This window comes from Melanostigma gelatinosum, assembly GCF_949748355.1.
Source record: "Melanostigma gelatinosum genome assembly, chromosome: 22".
Classification (NCBI taxonomy): Eukaryota; Metazoa; Chordata; class Actinopteri; order Perciformes; family Zoarcidae; genus Melanostigma; species Melanostigma gelatinosum.
The window spans coordinates 18,635,116-18,655,889 of NC_136655.1; the positions used below are offsets into that span (position 1 = coordinate 18,635,116).

Sequence of the window (20,774 nt, forward strand, 5' to 3'; positions counted from 1 at the left end):
GGACTGCACCATTAGACCACCATTACATTGTTCCTCTCGCGCACCCCCTAGAGGCAGCTCCACACTTTGGGAATTCCTGCTCTAGATCAACTTCCGTCATCATTCCACCTTGTGAAGTCAGTCACGTCGCAGTCCCACCACTCCTGTCTCCGACTCTACCGCCGCGCGCGCGCACGCACGCGCACGCGCACACACACACACACACACACACACACACACACACACACACACACACACACACACACACACACACACACACACACACACACACACACACACACACACACACACACACACACACACACACACACACACACACACACCTCCGTACAGAAGGACCAGCCATTGTTCCACAAAAAGCCAAAATCAATATACCAATATAAATTGGATCAGACCAATAAGTCAGATTTCAGCACTGAAATGTGAACATAGTATGTGGTGAAAAAAGTTTTCTTCAACGGTGGCATTGGAGGAAAGAGCAGTGGGTCATTAAAAACAGTATTCATTCTCAGAGGACCATGCATACCCATACCAAATATTATGCAATCTGGCTAGTGTTTGTTAAATCAAGTTCTGTTGGACAATCAACCAGAAGAACCAACAAAGTGACATTACAATCCTTAGATAACCTTGTGCCTTGTGATCCACAGCTCGTTCTCTTGTCAGACCGCCGGGGTTAAACTGGTCCACGATGGACCTCAAGTTCAAATGTTTCCTCACTTGTTGGTGTACCAAAAATGTGCTTTTTAAAATCTATAAATAACCTGAGCCCTGAGGGGATATACATCCGACAAAAACACAAAAAGCCGTTTCATAATAGGCATTCCAAAAAAAAGAAGCTTCAGTAAAGATTTAGAACTGCTAAAACCTACCAACAGAACTGATGCTTCAACACAAACAAACCTCTCACCCAGTTCAGAGGTTGATGAAGGCATCAGCCCTATACAACCTGGAATAGTTGCAGTTAGTGTCTTGCACAGGGAATTGAACCCCTAACCCAGACAGGGTTAAGTGTGGTAATGTTCTACCCACTGAACCACACTGCAGTGTGTCTGTAAGTGTTGACTCACCAGCTCTATGCCTTGTGGGAACGGGCTGTCCTCCCAGTCTTTCTCAGGAAACCGCTGGAGAATGCGACCTTGACCTTCACCCTCCGCTGCAGAGACAGAGAGACAAACAAAGGTCGGTCCTTGTTATTTACATCCTGAAATAAACTCCTTTCAAGGGTGTTTGTAAACCATATCAGCACATTCTTTTTTGAATATTTTTTGTAATGTATGTTGTTATACAAATAAACTATGAATTCATGTTAAAACGTGTGTTTTGATGCAACATGCCAGATTGGACCGGATGCAGGAGAAAAAACAAGTGGCCTCCTTAAAAAGAGGAAGAATACATCTCTGACAAGTGTGTTAAGTTGACAACTTCACTATAAAGACAGGACTTCAGAGGCGACCCAACTGTTAGTCAGTAAAGTGCTTCTATTTCTACACATTCACTACTAATTCATCAAAAATGAGGGAATTTTGGCCGTCGCCATCTTGGATTTTTTGCAGCCAGTGAACGTTGACAATATTTGGACTGCGGAGCAGTGACGCCGTGGTAGAGACGCCCTATACGGCTCCGGTATCTGCCCGTCAATCCCTGTGTAGCCCCGCCCTGCTTTATGGTCCGTTTGACTCTAAATGGACCATCATGTACTAAATGAACATCATGCCGTATTGAAGAAGACTTGAAACGAGAGATTGAGACCATAAACTCATGTTTACTGAGGTAATAAATCAACAGAGAAGTAGAGTCATTTTCTCATAGACTTCTATACAACCAGACTTATTTTTGTAACCAGAGGAACCCGGCTGGCCATTTGAGAGAATGCAAGTTTAAGGCTCTCCTGCCTGGTTGGTGGTAACAAATAAGTTCAGATTAAGTCTGAGAAACATCTATTGGTTACAGTTGTTTTCATGCCAGTCTGCTCTTCTAAATGAGTCCATATCTGCCTGTTAAACAGTAGTGTGATGTGTTATAATGCTTTTTTTTTGCTGCTGCTGGTTAATGAGGCCATTTGCACAATTGGCCAGGGCTTGGCTGATCACAGAGGCACAATGACACGACAAAGGCCCGCTTATGTAACCACCACAAGCCCGCCTTTCAGCTTCGCTCCATCTGAAGCCCTACAGGATGCTTAATGGCAGCATTCAGCCGCACAGAGAATACACTCATCCTCCCGATACAAAAGGATGTGAATCTATCATGGAACTGCACAAAACTAAATATTATCCCATGCTGATAAAAAAGAGAACTTTTCACCAGCATTTAGCACAAACCTGGACAGTTTGCTGCCTCAAGAGAAATAACAGAGTCTTTTTACCAAGGGAACTAAAACAGAAGCTCAGACACACAGAGACAACACACAAACAGAAAGTAGGCCAGCTCCCTAAACACACAGGGAAATGCTCAAGTCATCCTCGCTCCCTTGATATGTGTACGCTTGTGGGAGCGGTGCTCTGAGATCAGGTCATCAAAGACAAGAGATTCATTTTCTTGTTGCTTTGAGATGATTGGCTGCCTTCTTTGAGACTGATATTTAATGCTCAGGCATCAACAAACAAGTACTGACACCATGGAGAGGGAATACCAGGAAGTGCACTGTTTCAGTTCTGTATAGGGCTGGGTATCGGTTCGTGGGACGGATCATACAACTCAGAGTCACGGATCGGATCAGTACGTTTGATTAGTACTAGAGCATTTGGAAAATGCAGAAGTTTATATTCAGGAAAACAATGTTTTCTGCGCTCATGGAGGACAGTGGTTCTCAGCTAGTCTGGCTGTGGGACCCACCATCACTCCTTAATGACAAGTCACGGCCCAAAGAGATCGTTTTACGATTTTACTTTCACAACTTGAACATTGTACGTACTGCTCTGCAGTGTCTTTCCTCGTCTCAGCCCCCTGTGTCATGGTGTGTGGTCTATCTCGCTCAGTCAGAATGCCCATATTTGATTGGCTGAGCTGCATCACGTGATGTGATTCACGACCCGACTAAGCCTTTGCTGTTAAGTTTCGTTTCACGATAGTCACGTGCTCGCCCACTGACCAATCACAGCACACTCTGCACCTCACGGCAAGAGCTGTACGTAGACACTGAGCTGCACTAACGCTGACGTCATTATAGGCCGGCTAGCAGGTGCTGACACGTCAAAGAATACGCCCAGCATGTCAAACTAAAGATCTGATTGGTTGAACACTATGACAATCAACAATATCGTCTCCATTCACTTAAACTGCACTGGATGCACCTGAGACTCTGCAGGCCTCGGGCCTCTGTTCTTACCTGGAGACACAGAGGTGAGATCTGATTGGATAAAAGCTCTACTTAAAACAAGCTGCACTGGAAGCAGAGCAACTGAGGAAGACAGTAGCTGTGCAATGAGAAAATAAGATAATGGGAAAAATATTTTTATAAATTATAATACATGTAGTGTATTTAAGAAAAATTATTAAATTATAAAATATATATAGCCTTGTGATTCTGTTTAGGCCAGCAGAGAAGGCCTTGAAGGCCCTGACAGCCCACCACTGCAGTAGTCGCATCAACATGTTGTAAATGATACACAGCTGTAGTTCTGCAGTGCAGAGTTGACCATCAGTGATCAAAAGTTGATTGCTCCACAAGAGAAAGCATCAATTAATTAGGCCCAAAATGTTGAGTGCCACCTCAGAACTTCTCACCTGACACAACGGGTCCTTTACACAGCAGCTCTTTTGAAATGTCATTGCAGGGTAAACAGATCAAATAAATCACTTTAACTTCATTTAGGTGGGACAGGGCCCTGTTACTGTACATGCTGGCTCACTAGAATGACGTGACACACTGAATAGAAAGAGACCATAATTCACACCATTAATTACACCTGTTTACTCTGCTACGACTGTGAAAAGGACCCGTTTAGTCTGCGAGACAATGCACATACCACAACCGAGCGCGTGTACAATCAAAGATTTCCACTCGTCAGCTGTGCCACATGCACTGCAAAAGAGAACACAAGTCTAATTGTTTTGCATATCTACATAAAAAATAACTATATTTATACCACTTTGCACAACACTGTGTCACATAACAATTGTTAAAAGAGGAGAAAGTAAATCACAATCTGCTTGTAAAAAGGTGCTGATGGACTTTGTTGTGACTGCGCTGAATCATCCATCAGAATACCAGAGCTGAGGCATGCTGGGACCCGCTGTCATCTCCAACTACGTCCTTAAGAGACGGCGATTTTTAAGAAGTGTGTCGCCTGGCACCGCCTCGTGTTGTGTTCTGTAACAGTGTGTTGCCAGTGGGTGACATGCTGCAGGTGTGTCACAAACACAAAGAGAAAACCCAGGCACGAGTGCGACGGCGTGAAAAGCAGAGGCCGGTGCAGAAACACCTTCGGCCAATAGCAACGCAGGGTGGGGACTGTTGGGCCAGTTAAAGCAGGACATCCTGCTGCTGAGGGAGGAGTGAGGGAATGAGTCTGCTGGGAGTGACACACGCACACGCACACACACACACACACACACACACACACACTTTCTTGTTTTACTCCTTTTCCCACCTCGTGCATAGCACTGTGTTTGCTACATGCAAGAGGTGTCTCCTCGTCTCAGGAGGCTACTTTTCACTCTCTGAATATGTGCGTCTGTACAAAAGGAATCGATGGAATGTAAACAAGATTCCAACGGACTTCACAAAACCAGCAATTACTCAGAGAAATGAGAGGGCACAGAATGAGACAGTGGCTGTGACATGGTATAAAACTAATTACAACCCTGCCCATTATAACTCCTACATAACTTCAAAGATGTTTCCGTTTGATTTTCATGGGGCTAAAATATGTTTTCATGACAATGCAGAGCCGCTCTACATGCTGCTTCAGTCAACGCTCCGTAGCCAGAGTCCTGTTGTCTTTTCTCCTCTGATCAGACCAGCTGCTTTCTGCTGAGTTCTTTCTGCTTTAGACGTTAGTCACAGAGCTATGAGCTGTGGTTATAGCCGAGACAAGTCCTACCGGCAAACAACTGAAACTGAAGCAACAACTTCTCTTGGGTTGGAAATGATCAAATGGCCCCATTTGTGCTGTATTTCCCCAATATGCAAGCAGCAGCATCGGTACGGCGCCGCTGCAAAAATATGACGTCCGCTGCTGATTTGTTGTTTTTTTCAAGGAGGAGAAGGAGAGGAGATCAGGAGAGAAGAAGAGAAGGATAAAGCAGAGAAGAAGGAGAGGAGTGGACAGGAGAGGAGGGGGGAAGAAGAGGAGAGGAGAGGAAGAGAAGAAGAGGAGAAGCAGAGAAGAAGAGATAAGAGGAGAGCAGCTAGCCATCAGGTACCATTAATTAATTGGTAAAACATTGAATGACGACACCAAAGTCATGATTTGACTTGACAATTTCTTATTATTTTCCATAATAATGCAGTTTATAGATGGCTCTCTGTCTGTTGTTTATAATGCCTCTTGTTTAAATACAATAAGCACAACAGATGCATATAGCTGCTAAAAAACAAACATTCCAAAATTGATTCAGTTATGAACCCAAAACGATAAATACTGCCTTAAATTGACCAAAGCGTTGATGCTTTCAGTAGCAGTATGAGACGGTATCACATTGAGCATGTTCGCTCAGGCGAAGCGGCAAGAATCTCTCCATTTGTCTTTGCGTGGCAGTTTTTCTATGTTCTAGCAGCATGAGGACATGTCATTTGACAATGAGCCAGGCCTGAAAGGTGCCACATCTGGACCACAATGACAGCAGCAGAATGCATCTAAAATCTCACCCGATGAGTGTTAATTGCATTAAAGAAAACTATGACAAATCACAGTTTCCTGCAGGTTGCCAGGTGGAGGCCGTGACGCTTGTTGCTGGTGCTTCGTTCGACAAACCAGCATCTCGTCTCTAATGAGGCGCTGGCTTCTCTCACTGCAGCACGGGGCTAAAGAGGGTCACACAGAAACCCTCGCCACCTGCTTAACACCATTTCAATATTTGATGCCAAGAGTGCAGAATGAATTTGTGCCGCTCTAACTGTCAAAACTAAGCACACATTAAAGCAAAGTGATTTCCTTGTAACCACAATCTCTCTGCACAGACGGATTTTTTGGCAAATGTCCAGCTGGGTGTGTTTAAGCAGAGAGCCGTTAAACGGGCCGTCTGCAGGCACGACTGCGTGACAGATGCTGCTGATGTTAGCCAACGGCTCGCTATCAGCCTGTGAGTGGAATGTGAAACGAGTGGAGTGGCCTTGCAGGGATGCGATATCAGCTGGACCTGTTGTTATGCAGCGTTATTCACTGGAGGGTATCGGTTTCATTTTCAGGAGTGATCCTTTTCTCTACAACTCACTGGATCTTATACACCAAATATATGTGTCTTTTAGGGCACTAGTTCGTCTTTGCCTCCTCTTTCTGATTTAGATAAATTCCGACTACAGCACATGCCCTTGAATCTGGTTTTCCGTCAGTGGATCTTGTATTTACTCTCTCCTGGACAGCTCGTGTTTGCATGTCTTGCAGCAAAAACGAATGAAAGTCCTACCGACTTTCTCAGAGGACTGCGTAGATCAGGGGTGTCAAACTCATTTCCACTCTGGGCCACATCAGCATCACGGTCGCCCTCAAAGGGCCGGTTGTAACTGTAAGACTGTATCTCCCTAACATATTGTTAAATAACTCTCTCTGAATTTGATTATTGTTTATTCAAGTGTAAAAATATTGTACAAATCAAAAATGATATTTAAACACATTTCTGTTACTATAACATAAATCATTTTAATTGAGGGTTAATAAACCCACATGACTCTATCAAAGATCAAACTATTAAAGAAAATAACAAAGACAAATATCAAACACAAGTTATGACATTAACTTTGTTCAAAGCTGTTTGTGTCACCTCTCTGCATCACTAATGTTCCTCCCTGTCGTCGTCCTGTGCATGCAGCTACATCCAAGAGCTGCTCACTGAGAGTCAGGTCTGATGAACATGGATAGATGCTCTGTATCCGTGTTGTCTGTGCTTTCATCAACAGTTCATTACAAACACAAGTACCTGCTCGTCTCTCAGCTAGCTGTGTTGTTAGATTGCTGCTAGTTCATGAACTCGGTCTGCGATGGTGTTTCTTCACAAACTGACATTTGTAAAAGTCTGTATCTGGTCGGAGCTCTGCTCACATACCTTCAGCATGCACTGGGCTGTAGCTTGTGTGAATATATTCTGCTGTGATTGCAGTCTGCCTTTTAATTCTTGGACAATTTGATGTTTTTCTTGGAGGCTAAATTTAGCTCCGTGTTTGGTGACAAAATGCCGACGTGAATTATATTCCTTCATCACCGACACGCCTCATAACACAGAAGACAGACCCGTTGTTCTCCTTGAAGTACAAACATTTATTCGCTTTCACATCTTTCATTACATTTTCTTCCCTCTGCATCAATTTTTCTCTTCGTGGACATTTTGGGATTATTTGTCGATCTTTTTCAATCGTTGGCTTTTCGGGCTGTTGCCTCTCCTGTCCACCTGTTGTGATAGTTTTAATGTCGGTACACAGACAACATGATATCTCATGCTATCTCTTTCTATCTCATAATTTCAACTTTCTATCTCATAATTTCAACTTTCTATCTCATAATTTCGACCATGGGGATACTTTTATTTTGAAGTCTAACTTTTAATTATTTTTCCAAAACAAATAAATCTTTTTATTTTTTTTTGCTGGCGGATTCACGGGCCACATAAAATGACGCGGCGGGCCGAATTCGGCCCGCGGGCCTTGAGTTTGACACATGTGGTGTAGATTAACACCCCTAAGTCTGCTCCCTCATTATACAAGCTCAGGAGAACGCCGTACATACCACACTCATAATCTCACAACCTTGTTTCCAATGAGGACAAATGTCGTCAAAAGTTCCAATAGCAAAAAAAGTGTGACAAATATCTTAAAACTGTCCTAAAAAGTAAGAGTCACCACGTGTCAGCTGACTGAAAGCACTAGAAACTATGGCGTCACCAAAACCTAAACTCAAATATCAAACTGGTGATCGCACCGTGTTCCTGTTATTTTGTCCGTCCCCGTGAATTGGACGGAGTGTAACAGCAGCTGTGTGAGCAACACAATCAGCAAGTCACAATCGGTGCATTGAGTTCCTGCAGAGCTCAGCCACCAAAGATCAATGTGCAGACTGTGAGCAGGCTTTTTTAAGCCGCTGGACTCTATCGAAGCAGACAGCAACAGCCCAACATCAGGCTTCCACGCTTCCTGGTTCGCCATCCAAAGTCATACACAATAGTCCGGCCTGACATTCCAAGTGGGTTGAAACTGAGAAGCCTTGAAAGTCCATTTGTTGGGGCGAATGAAAAGGGATCTGTTCATTTTTTAATTTATGCTATACAGTACAAATAGTCAGATATTTTGAAGAACGGCCATTTTGTTATTAATTATATATTCCCCTCTTTTTAACCACCTTACAATCTCACCAATATATACCATTTAGCCATCATTTTCTGTGTGCCTCTAACAGACAGTTAACTGGAAATTTGAAATTCAGAGCATTAATATAAAAGCAAACTATGTGCTATGTAAAGATATAGTGCAGTTGGGATGCATCGATACACACAAGAAGTACAAGTACGTACATATGGGTACTTAATACCATTAAAGTTCTAAGAATGACTTTGAAAAGACGTTTTATTTTCATCCGACATTCCTGACTTTCTGAGTGTAACATTAACTATACAACAGGATGCTGCTGACATTTTAACATTTAACGCTGTGTTTTCTTCATGCAGACAGAGCATAGTTTGCAGCAGGGATGTTAATAATTAACCCTTTAACGTCGCTATCAGATTAACAGTTAAAGTAAATGGCTTCGTCGCCATGTTGGGAGCCGCATGGAGGCAATCCCTCGATCCACAGCAGCTGATACTGAGAATACATGTACCGTACTTTCCGAACTATAGAGTGCACCGGGTATATAGGCCGCACCAGCTGATTTTTAAAAGGAAAAAAGAATTTGTACATAGATAAGCCGCACTGGTCTATAAGCCGCAGGTGTCCCCGTTGAACAGCAAGATGCTTTCAACAGTACTAAAGTTGTCTTCTATGAACATCATAACATGTCGCTAGCTTCTAAGCTAATTTTAACATTATGGCCAATGGGGAAATGCTAACCGCGATTAGCATTTTTTTTTTTTTTCTTTTTTTTAAATTGCGCTGTCCCCTTAATCTCGTACTATCCCAGCCTTTCAGAACCCATTGGTGAAGGTGGATTCTTTCACACTGTTCCGGGCTGTTAGGATCCACTGGCAGACTTGAGAAAAAAGCTGCTCTTCTCTGCTCATAGCTCTGAATAGCATTTACGGCTAACTGGCTTGGCCAGTTGCTTCTAGCACAACAGCTATTCAGAGCTATGAGCAACAACAGTTATTGCCTCATTGCTTTTCGTTTGGTAGCCGTGAGACCTTCGTCTGTAATGCAAGTATGTCTGCATGAAAAGATGTACAAAGATATATTATATATTCACTAATGCTAATCGCGGTTAGCATTTCCCCATTGGCCGTAATGTTAAAATTAGCTTAGAAGCTAGCGAGTCGGACATGTACTGTTAAAAGCATCTTGCCGTTCAACCTTTTTTGTTAACAGTCCTAGTGAGAGGTAGGTCAAAGGTACTTCATCCATATTGTAGCGACCCTGTCAGTAACAGCTGGTAGCAGAGGAGTTGCTGGTAGCAACTGTTCTGTGTCGGGAGCGAGTAAATGTTGTGTTAGACCGGAACCGGAAGTTGCGGTTGTTGTGGCGGAGAAAAGCTACGGAAAAATCCATATATAAAGCGCACCGGACTATAAGCAGACGCCTCAAAGCGTGGGGTAAAAAGTAGAGGCTTATAGTCCGAAAAGTACGGTAAATACAAAGACCACTTGTTTGTTAAAGAAGTATTAACTAAATAATACACAAGTGTTCTCCTAATATAGGCATATAAATCGGTAAGGCAGATGCAAAGAACATAAATAGTTCCCTTCTACAAGCTCATTGTTTTACTGAGTGTATTATCACTGTTATAGGTTTTTTTTGTGGATTCTGTGATAAAATGATTTCTACAAGGTTCTGGTTCTTATGAAGATGTGTTGTCAAAAAGAGCTTTATTGCTTTATTTTCAGACATTTCTAAAGACTTAGACTGCTACTTTCTTTTGGAAAAGTCTACCTTTGTGCAAACCAAAAGCTGACCACAGACACAATCAGAGCCTCATGACAGCCACAATCAACCAAGAGAGCCGGCGATCAGCGAGGGGGCTCAGTGTGACGCTGAAGGTGGCTGCTGCTAAGAAACAACACACGTGCTGCTCGAATAAAGAAAAGAAAAACACTGCTTTTGGGAGAGGGCGATAGAGGCAGGCCTGAAGAGGACGAAGGGTGGGAGCATGGGAGGAAATGTGGGTCACACATAGCGGGTGTGTGTGTGTGTGTGTGGGTGTGTGTGTGTGTGTGTGTGTGTGGAAGCTGGCGATGACTCCTCACACCGATGACTACTAGCGGTGATACTCTGTGACACAGGATGGAAGTAGACCGCCAGGTCAGTGACCAATAAATGATGGCAGTCAAGAGCTGAAATGAGTGTGTGTGTGTGTGTGTGTGTGTGTGTGTGTGTGTGTGTTTCATGAGCTTGGTGCTGAACCAGACCACGGCTCCTCCTTCGCAGGCTTCCAAACCACAGTGACACAACATCGGGCGGTTTCCAAGGCGGCGGCAGCCGGCGGGAACAAAAGAGCTCCGAGCCTCGTGTGTTTTCATGCGTCTATGTTTGCACATATGTACATCGATGTGTGTGCAGAACTGCACAAAATAAGAGATACAATTTGGTCTTGAGCAAGTTGACTCTGCATAGGCTTTGGCAATATGACGCGATGTTGCTTTCGCTATGCTCCATTGCATTGTTGTAGCGCATCACAAAAAGCATCCGAGCATACGTCTGATTTTGTGTATTGTGGTATTACAAATGAAATTTATGGTGCTGTTAGATTGCTGCTAGACCGCCCCGTTAATACAGGTGCGTGCAAGACACTAACCCATATTTGATCGTGGTGAAAATGATTTTTTTAAAGGCTCAACGCCAACAAATGGATCAAGCTGAATATTATGTTGGATAAAAACATGTTGTTTGGCGGTTCTTTGGTTTTAAACAGACAGAAAAAGGAGAGCCAGAGAACGACAACGAAGGGATTTGTAAGCTGCATGAAGTCGGGACTAAAGATGAAAAACACCACAAATCTCTACTCCCAGCTTAAAGCTCACCATCCAACAGAATACACAAGTCTTCCACCGACTCCATCCACAAAGAGCAGCCGGACTAAAACTCCTACACGGCATCGACCCTCAGCGATCGGGGCTTGCTCCTGCATCAGCTTCAGGAAGAGGACGTTCACTTAATGAGACAATATCTCACTGATGCAATGTCTTACTGCCGTGACACTTTTCCTACTTAGGTTTTACTCACAAGCTCTGTGACCTTTATTTATGAGGAAAGCTTTCGTAAATAAATCACTTCCACAGCAAAAATGAATCCCATGAACAACTTGCAGCAGCATAACTTCATTGTTAAGTGGGGATCAGTGTGCAGGAGGTGAGCAGCCATGGCTGCAGTATTTACCACAACAGCAGCAAGATCACATCTCTGGGCGAAAACGTACTAAACTATGACATCATTATATCCAGCCTCTACAACCACACCCTCTGACAGGGCTCTCTGCTGCGCACACGCGCACACACACACACACACACACAGGGTGTGAGTCACTCTCTGATTAAAAGCAGCACCACAGACTGAGGCCCCTCCTGGGGTACGAGGCAACACGCGGCCAGTCACATCAATAAGTCACACCTGTCTGAATTTTGTGTCAGATGGCAGCAAAGATGATGATCCTGCATAAATAGATGAGCCAGCCTGTTTAAAACAAAAAACTGAGCAATGCTGCCATTCAGGAGCCAAATAGAGGGTGACAAAAAAGCCCCTGCTCCATCTGGAAAGTCGCCCTGGAGACAATGTGGGACATTTTATTCGTGCAAAAGCTCTTCAGCAAACTCACATCCTTCCTGCAAAACTAATGCAACAAAAACGAGAGGCTTTCCAGGAGGGGAAACGGCCTCAGAGAGGGACAAAGCGTATTTCAAGTCTACATAGTCGGTTGCTTCAGGTCTATCTCAAACCAAGTTGTTACAGACTGATGATTAATAACATGACTTTTATTTCTTCTCACTTCTCATTCTGCATCCGCGGCCACAGGTGGCTGTGTGCTAATGTGCTCTGCTTGAGTGTGAGCCACCAAACAGACTGAATAGAGTCGGGGAAACCTGCCAAAGCACACAGAACTCAGGCCATCTACTTTCCAGTCACTCTGGCCAGTGTTTCAGACTAAAGTACATCCAGGATTCAACTTCCCATTCAATTCAATGCAACTTTATTAATCCATGGAGGCGATTTGGTTTGGGGTAGGTAAAAACAGACAGGAAACAGACATGCAGTATATGCACAGACAGACAAGCAAAGCAGCTGTTTAAGACTGTTGGGCTGAAGACAAACAGACCTCCACTTGTTTAGTCATTCATATCCTGGTCCTAAACAGCACATCAGTACACCAGTTTGAACTGAACTATAAAGCAAGGAATCTCTGTATGTGTGTGTGTGTATATGTCACATATCTGAAGAACCGTTCAACCGATCTTCACAGTTTTGCCGGTGTTTTGCTGGAGACCCGAGGACGCGCGGTGTGCCGTTCAGACTCCGTGCTTCAGGACTCTGTGGACCGAGTGGAGCATGTCGTCTACAGCGGGCCTTTTAACGGCCACGGCTCATTGACTTCAGTTCACTTTTTACTGCTGGAGGGTGGATATGTTAACCTTCCAACTGAACTCTTATTCTTCCCCGGAGTCAATGGGCCATGATCCAAGCAAGGTCTGATGCTAACTGACAGTTAGCAAGCTGTTAGCTCGGAGTTCCTTTTCCTCCCTTAAGTAGCTTATGATTGAAGAACATGAAGGAGGATGTAGACTAAACAGCACAGAGGAAACTAGCACCAGCATGTTCCTGCTTGCATAGCACTTCAGCAGTGAGCTCGCCGGCTGCAGTAGTTACAGTAGTAACAACTAGCCTTAAATGTGGTGGGGTTTTAACACTATGGTTTTGTGTATAGCAGTGTTACAGGCAAGAGGCTGTTGTGGAAGAAGAGGTCAGGAACATATTGCAGGTCATTGCAAGTCCTTTCATGCAAGGTATGCATGTTTACCGGCATGTAAAGAGTTTCCCAGTGGCCAAAATAACATGAAGACATGAAGTCTAGTGTGACATCCAGGAGTGACAAGACGAGAGCGGCATTAATCAGGGGCAGTACGTAGGACTCATCTGTGGATGACAACCACATGATGAGGAAGGCTCATGCCCCGCATGCTGACACGGATCAAGTTCAGTCAGGCTCTAACGCAGCTTTAAGTGGTCGAGGGGATGAGGAGGATGGGGAGGGACTCAAGAAGAGAATGTGTTTGGTAAATGAAATAAATCACTGTGCACAAGCAGCTTCAGGATATTCATTCAATAGTCATTGACACACATGCCCAGCAATTGTGAGCATTGCATAAAAAGGCAAGAACGGGTGGGGGGGGGGGGGGGGGACACAGTTAACCAGAGGATATGGTTGTCTTGATAAACCTGGGAATTGACTCCAGATACACGATGACGTACAGGAAATATGGTCTTATTACAAGCGGCTCCTCAAGACCACGATGCAAAACAAGACGTCTGCGTGCGACCCCAGAATACTGAGACAGGAAATGCGATGGCTGAGCACTCAATCACACCTTCCGCCGCCCAGACCTTTGTCTCCCCTCAGCAATACGTTGCATCCCTCTAATCATTTCAACCCAACACTCTTCTTTCCCCCCCTTTATCACTTCTACTATATTCTAGCGCCACATTTCTTTTCTGCTGCAAATTAACCACTGAGCTCTTTCTCCCACCGCAGCACCCACACACACAGAAATGACTGTGTTACCCGGGCAACCAACAGCCAAGAAACTGACTTCTTTCGTTAGCAAACAGGAACCAGACCAAGTGTCGATGAAACAATGGAGGCAGACCGCTAGCTTTGAGCTCAATCATCAGACTGATTTGAAATTTATTTTCCCCATTCTTAAAATTTCTTCTCAACACTGAAGGAGGCAAATGTGGCACATAAAATGAACCGCTAAAAGCACAATATAGCCCCTTCCCTCTGGACGAAGAACTCCCACTGACACCCGATAACGGCTGACTTTAGTCTTCAGTGAGGGGCTGTTACAATCTGCATTCATTCCCTGGACAAATGACTGCAATACTCACGGGTAGTTCACGGAAACATGACACCCAGGTGGACACGCTTATTTATGTGAAGTGCATTGAAATGAAGATATAATAAGTAAAATCAACAGGGATTTGGACAATTATTATAATTCATTAAACGTAGAAAACAGAGTTCATATGATCTCCTCAAAGCCACCAGACTCCAGTCAGACAACAGTCATTCGTTACCACGCTGAAACAAAACACAACTTTTCACTGTTCCAAATAATCTCGACGTATTGGGCACCCCTGAAAGTATGTTGTGTGGTTCACTGCATATGTTTAGATAAGGACGTTGTTTTGTTTTTTTAAACGTGCTAATACCCAATACCGTTTTTATTCAACACCTGTAGGTTGTCTTTTTTTGTGGGAGCTGTATATTTTTTTGTGTGCTCACAAAGTATTGTTTAAAATCTCGAAAGTCTCCATTTCTTAGATCAACTGGATGGCAACTTGTCCTAGAATAAGGAAAGTAAACCCCAGGAATGCGCTTCATTTTCTTCGGAAGGCATATGGATAAATGCTGAGAGACTGCGTTGCCTCACAGAGGCGAGCCAAAGTGTCAACATGAAGATCTATCATCAAGATTTTGAGTTAGGTCGCACATATGAAAAGAAAAGCGCAAAAACACAACAAGTAAATTTAGGAAATGCACTTATGTTAAACACACATCTAACAATATGATCTCTATTTAAGATAAGTAAGAGGGCAATCATATTGCACGTGCAAGTTTATCCCAGTTTATCCCAGGCGTACACAGCCTATAGCATCACACAAACAAGGGTGTTACAGCAATGTGGTTGCCGGAGCCACACAGCCAACTCTACCAATCCTAACGGCCCCCTATCTTCACATCAAAAGTGCTCCGGACACGCTGGAATCACCCCTCAGGGATTTGAGCGATTGCTCCCTTGAGCACCAACAACTGACTGTGAGCAACACTGACTCAGCCTTTGTCCTGAGAGGAGACAGAGACATTCTCTGAATACCGGGGAAACCATCAAAGCACCAAGGAACAGGGCATCCCGCACACACACACAACTAACACCATGTTAAGATGTTTTCACCCTAAATGCCAATGTGTTGAAAATGTGTCTATTAAGTGGATTCATAAGCTATGTAGCAATACATCTTCAAATGTGCATACTCCCTACTTTGTGCATCTCTCTCAATCTAAATCTAGGGCAAAAGACCAAGCTTACCACCCTCCCCCCCGAAGGGTGCGGATCACATTAACTTAGCGACACACACACACACAAAACGTTGTCCCACACAGACTTGGATTACAATTTGAGTACACACACACACACACACACACACACACACACACACACACACACACACACACACACACACACACACAGTAGGAATGAGGGCAGCATTGGGGCCCTGGGGCCACCGTCTCCCTCATGAATAACAAGTATTCAGCAGACAGAGTGCTGAAATACAGCCACACACACACACAACATCGATATGTTGAAGGTCTTCCCCGACTACAGCATGATGTTCTTTGAATGGCATAATAATCAACGTTTAGTTTTCTGCAATAATAACGGTGATATGTATACCTGCCTTTATGAGCTGCTTACAATAAAATAACTTCCTCAATCTGGGGCCAGACAGTGGAGAGTTTGTGTCCTGTGGTGGTCTAAATGTAGAAAAGGGAACAAATTAAAAGCCACTGCATATCAGCACAAAGTAATTGCCACTGCTACCTTCCCCTCGACAATATTAGTAACATGGTTAACTGGTCAATATGAGACAAGCACTAACCACAACCGCCCAGCATGCTGGGGGGGGGGGGGTAAACGTTGCCGTGGTAACGCAGCAAACACACACAGCCACAAACATCCAGGCCGCCATCTGAATGGCCGACGGGAGAGGAGCCCCCCCCCCCCACACACACACACACACACAGCGCCGTAGCCACGACCCAGCGTCGCTCTGTCCCCCTATGAAAGGCAGATTGTGAGGGCTATTTCTGGAGGGCCTGAAAGGCTGCAGCCCCGCTCTGGAGCGATGGAGGAAGTGGCTGCCCGCAGGCCGGCACTGCTGGCAGCATCACACACACTCTCTCCTCCGCTCGCTCGCTTCTTCTTGCTTTCGATCTGAGAGGTTTCCATTTCCCCTCGTGCAGGCAGTTGCTCGCATTCACACTCCACTGAATGCACATGCGAGTGCGACATGAATTAGTCACGGCTCTGTCCCGATAACAGAAAGCGAAACTTCAATACCACAGCAACAGTGGGAATCAAACTTATAATGGATGTTCTGTAGTTTTGCCAGTTGCATGCTAGGGGTGGGAATCACCAGAGATCCCGTGATACGATATTATCACGATACTGCGATATCACGATACTGCGATATTATCACGATACTGCGATATTATCACGATACTGCGATAACATAGGCCTATATTGCGATTTATTACTTTTTTCCACTTCAAATGATGACCCCAAAGGAAAACTGTGTCAACATGTTTCAACAAATAAGATAAAGTTTTCAGTCTGTTCATCTCACTTCAATCATTTTTATTGCAGCAGAATATGATTGTCAAGCAGACAGACTGACCAACAATGTCATAAATGTTGCATGAACCTGACAAACTGAACTGTTTGTATTACTACATAGTCCAACTTAACTAAATGCAAACGTGTGGACTCAGTATATGAACTATAACTTATATAAGTCGGATATTAGAGTTATATAACTCAGTATAACTTGTGATGCATGGACGTCGAGGGCAGAGAGCCAGTTATGCGCTGCACTCTCCCCATGAGCCGGCTACTGTTGGCAGGTTTAGCCAGATGTCTCTCTTTGTTTTGACCAACTTCCTACCAATCACGCTGACCCGGGACCTTTGCTGACCTCACCAGAAAACAACTCAGCACCATCTAGTGGACTGAAAAAGCAATTGATTTGATTTTTTTTGTTTGTTTTTTTAATAGTTTATATAATAACAGATCGATACTTGGCGTCCGTGTATCGATACAATATCGCCACGCAAAATATCGCGATACTATGCTGTATCGATTTCCCCCCCCACCTCTAATGTTGACCCAGGACACCTTGGCGGCCTCTGGGTTTAAGGCACCAACCATGAATCAGCGTGTGATTTGTTGTTACATAGAGCATGTCATTCTCGATCCCTTCATTCTCAACTGATGATTACCAAGTATCTTAAAAGGAAAAACAAAAACCTTATCTCCACATGTGTGTATCTTAGGAGACGGTGTTAAGGATAAAATCATCTTCAAGTGATATCTAAATAAAATTAGGAACAGTTATGGATAAAATCACCCGACTGGATTGTCTCTGATGTCATACCACAGTATAAACGGTATAGTTGTATACTAATGTAGCTGGACAGGAACAGACACAAGCTGAAATCTGTCTCCGTGACAGCTAGGGCTGGTCATCATTTGAAATGTTTCAAGAGAGCCGATTTAATACAGAAGTGACCGTTCAGATACCAAAACAATACTTTGAGGAATATGTGTTTCTACATGCTCAAGTTTTTTTAATCTACACACAAGCAGCCACCCAAAAGCTTTGCCTCGATAGAATAGTCTAAATTTAGCAAAAGTACTTTTTAAATCAAAGAATACGTCATACAAGTATGAATTATGAACATGCAATATAGTTTTAAGAAATGAGGTTGGACACCCGACCCTAAAGCTGAAAACCTCACTGTCAGAAGACATGTTCCGATACCTTTTTTCCTTCTCGATACGAGAACCGATTCAATACCAGTGCCCTAATATGTGATTTTTCTATAAATATACAGTGCATCCGGAAAGTATCCACAGTGCTTCACTTTTTCCACATTTTGTTATGTTACAGCCTTATTCCAAACTGGATTCAATTAATTGTTTACACACAATACCCCATAATGACAAAGTGAAAAATGTTTGTTTAAAATGTTTGCAAATCTATTATAAATAAAGAACAAAAATATAACGCGTACATAAGTATTCACAGCCTTTGTTGAAGCACCTTTGGCAGCAATTCCAGCCTCAAGTCTTGGCACAACTATTTTTGGGCCGTTTCTCCCATTCTTCTTAGCAGGACCTCTCAGGATCCATCAGGTTGCATGGGGAGCGTCGGTGCACAGCCATTTTCAGACTTCTCCAGAGATGTTCAATCGGGGTGTGGGCTCTGGCTGGGCCACTCAAGGACATTCACAGAGTTGTCCCGAAGCCACTCCTTTGTTATCTTGGCTGTGTGCTTAGGGTCGTTGTCCTGTTGGAAGATGAACCTTCGCCCCAGTCTGAGGTCCAGAGCGCTGTGGAGCAGGTTTTCATCAAGGATGTCTCTGTACATTGCTGCATTCATCTTTCCCTCAATCCTGACTAGTCTCCCAGTTCCTGCAGCTGAAGAACATCCCCCCAGCATGACGCTGCCACCACCATGCTTCACTGTAGGGATGGTATTGGCCAGGTGATGAGCGGTGCCTGGTTTCCACCAAACATGATGCTTGGCATTCAGGCCAAAGACTTCAATCTTTGTGTCATCAGACCAGAGAAGTTTGTTTCTCATGGTCAGAGTCCTTCGGGTGCCTTTTGGCAAACTCCAGGCGGGCTGTCATGTGCCTTTTACTGAGGAGTGGCTTCCATCTGGCCACTCTATCATACAGGCCTGATTGGTGGAATGCTGCAAAGATGGTTGTTCTTCTGGAAGGTTCTCCTCTCTTCACAGAGCAACCCTGGAGCTCTGTCAGAGTGACCATCGGGTTCTTGCTCACCTCCCTGACTAAGGCCCTTCTCCCGCGATCGCTCAAATTGGCTGGGCGGCCAACTCCAGGAAGAGTCCTGGTGGTTCCAAACTTCTTACATTTATGGGTGATTGAGGCCACTGGGCTCATTGGGACCTTCAATGCTGCAGACATTTTTCTGTACCCTTCCCCAGATCTGTGCCTCAATACAATCCTGTCTCGGAGGTCTACAGACAATTCCTTGGACTTCATGGCTTGGTTTGTGCTCTGACATGCACTGTCAACTGTGGGACCTGATATTGACAGGTGTGTGCCTTTCCAAATCATGTCCAATCAATTGAATCTACCACAGGTGGACTCCAATCAAGTTGTAGAAACATCTCATGGATGATCAGTGGAAACAGGATGCACCTGAACTCAAGTTTGAGTGGCATGGCAAAGGCTGTGGATAATTATGTACATATGATTCTTTCGTTTTTTATTTTTAATAGATTTGCAAAATGTTCAGTTATCATTATGAGGTATTGTGTGTTTGAGGAAAAAAAATTAATTGAATCCATTTTGGAATAAGGCTGTAACACAACAAAATGTGGAAAAAGTGAAGCGCTGTGAATACTTTACGGATGCACTGTACATAACCATAGCAGGGGCTTCGTGGGCATTTCGGATGGGGTTAAAGGTCTCACAACTCTGGCATCCTTTCATCAACCCGAACTGACAAATCTGGTGATAAAACTGGTGCCAGACGTGCAATACGAAACTATTCTGCTTACAGAGATGACAACCAACGGACAGCAACATAACTGTCCAGAGCTGCAGCTCACTGCATGGGGGCTTCTGTTTTATTTAGTATGGCATCAAAGCACCTTAAACCGAACACATCATTAGCAACGCCACAATTCTACAACCATGAGTCATGACAACACTGCAGTAACAGAGAAAAACCTCAGATTTGTAAACAACAATGGACGATCGGTCCGCCCTGGGTGCACCTCTTTGTGTCCTGGCTGGCCTCTGCAAGCTGTGTGTGTGTGTGTGTGTGTATGCAGAAGAGGCTGGGCTTCAGAGCGGTCACTCCGGCCTGAAAACAACCGTTCGGTTTCGGGGCCGCCACTGCAACGGCCGACGCTCTCCGCCAGAGGCACACAGACGGAGCTACAAACAGAACCTGAATGTTTACCATCTGTGTGTGCGCGTGCATGGTTGCGTGAATACAAGCGAGCTAGTCTCTCCACTGTCTTGAATGAGACCGCCTCACACACAAACAGCACCCTTTCCTGTTTTCTTTTTTTTTTAAACAGACGTGCACGTGGAGACAATCTGGATTCTCGCTCTAAACAGAAGTCTCCCTCAGGTCCTCTCCCCAGCTTCCTGTTTGGGCCTCAGACGGTACATGCATTCAGCTGCCGCTCGGTACTCGGCCCAGCGGAGGAACCGCTGTCAAAACACCCCGACATGCTGGGGAGTTCCTTAGAAGACCCACGCTAGGGGGACCACACCCGGACAGCTATGGACTCGTCCCGACCCACATGCAGCCATCTTGGCTCTAAGAAAGCTCCACTGATAGAATGACTTAGGTTAAGCACAATGTGAGCAACTTGACACGTTAGTGACAAATGTAGAGGGCGATTGGAAGATTCAAGGCTCTGCCTTCATCTTAGC

The 20,774-nt window shown here is 44.4% G+C and overlaps 1 protein-coding gene across 3 annotated transcripts in view; it reads right to left on the bottom strand.

Moving 5' to 3' along the window:
* sbf1 (SET binding factor 1) overlaps positions 1-20,774 on the bottom strand; it is a 67,680-nt gene that overhangs the window by 44,571 nt on the left and 2,335 nt on the right. For all 3 annotated transcript variants that reach the window (XM_079294609.1, XM_079294608.1, XM_079294607.1), the window contains exon 2: positions 1,071-1,156. In XM_079294609.1, coding sequence (XP_079150735.1) covers positions 1,071-1,156 — 86 coding nt within the window. The remainder of the gene's footprint in view (positions 1-1,070; positions 1,157-20,774) is intronic.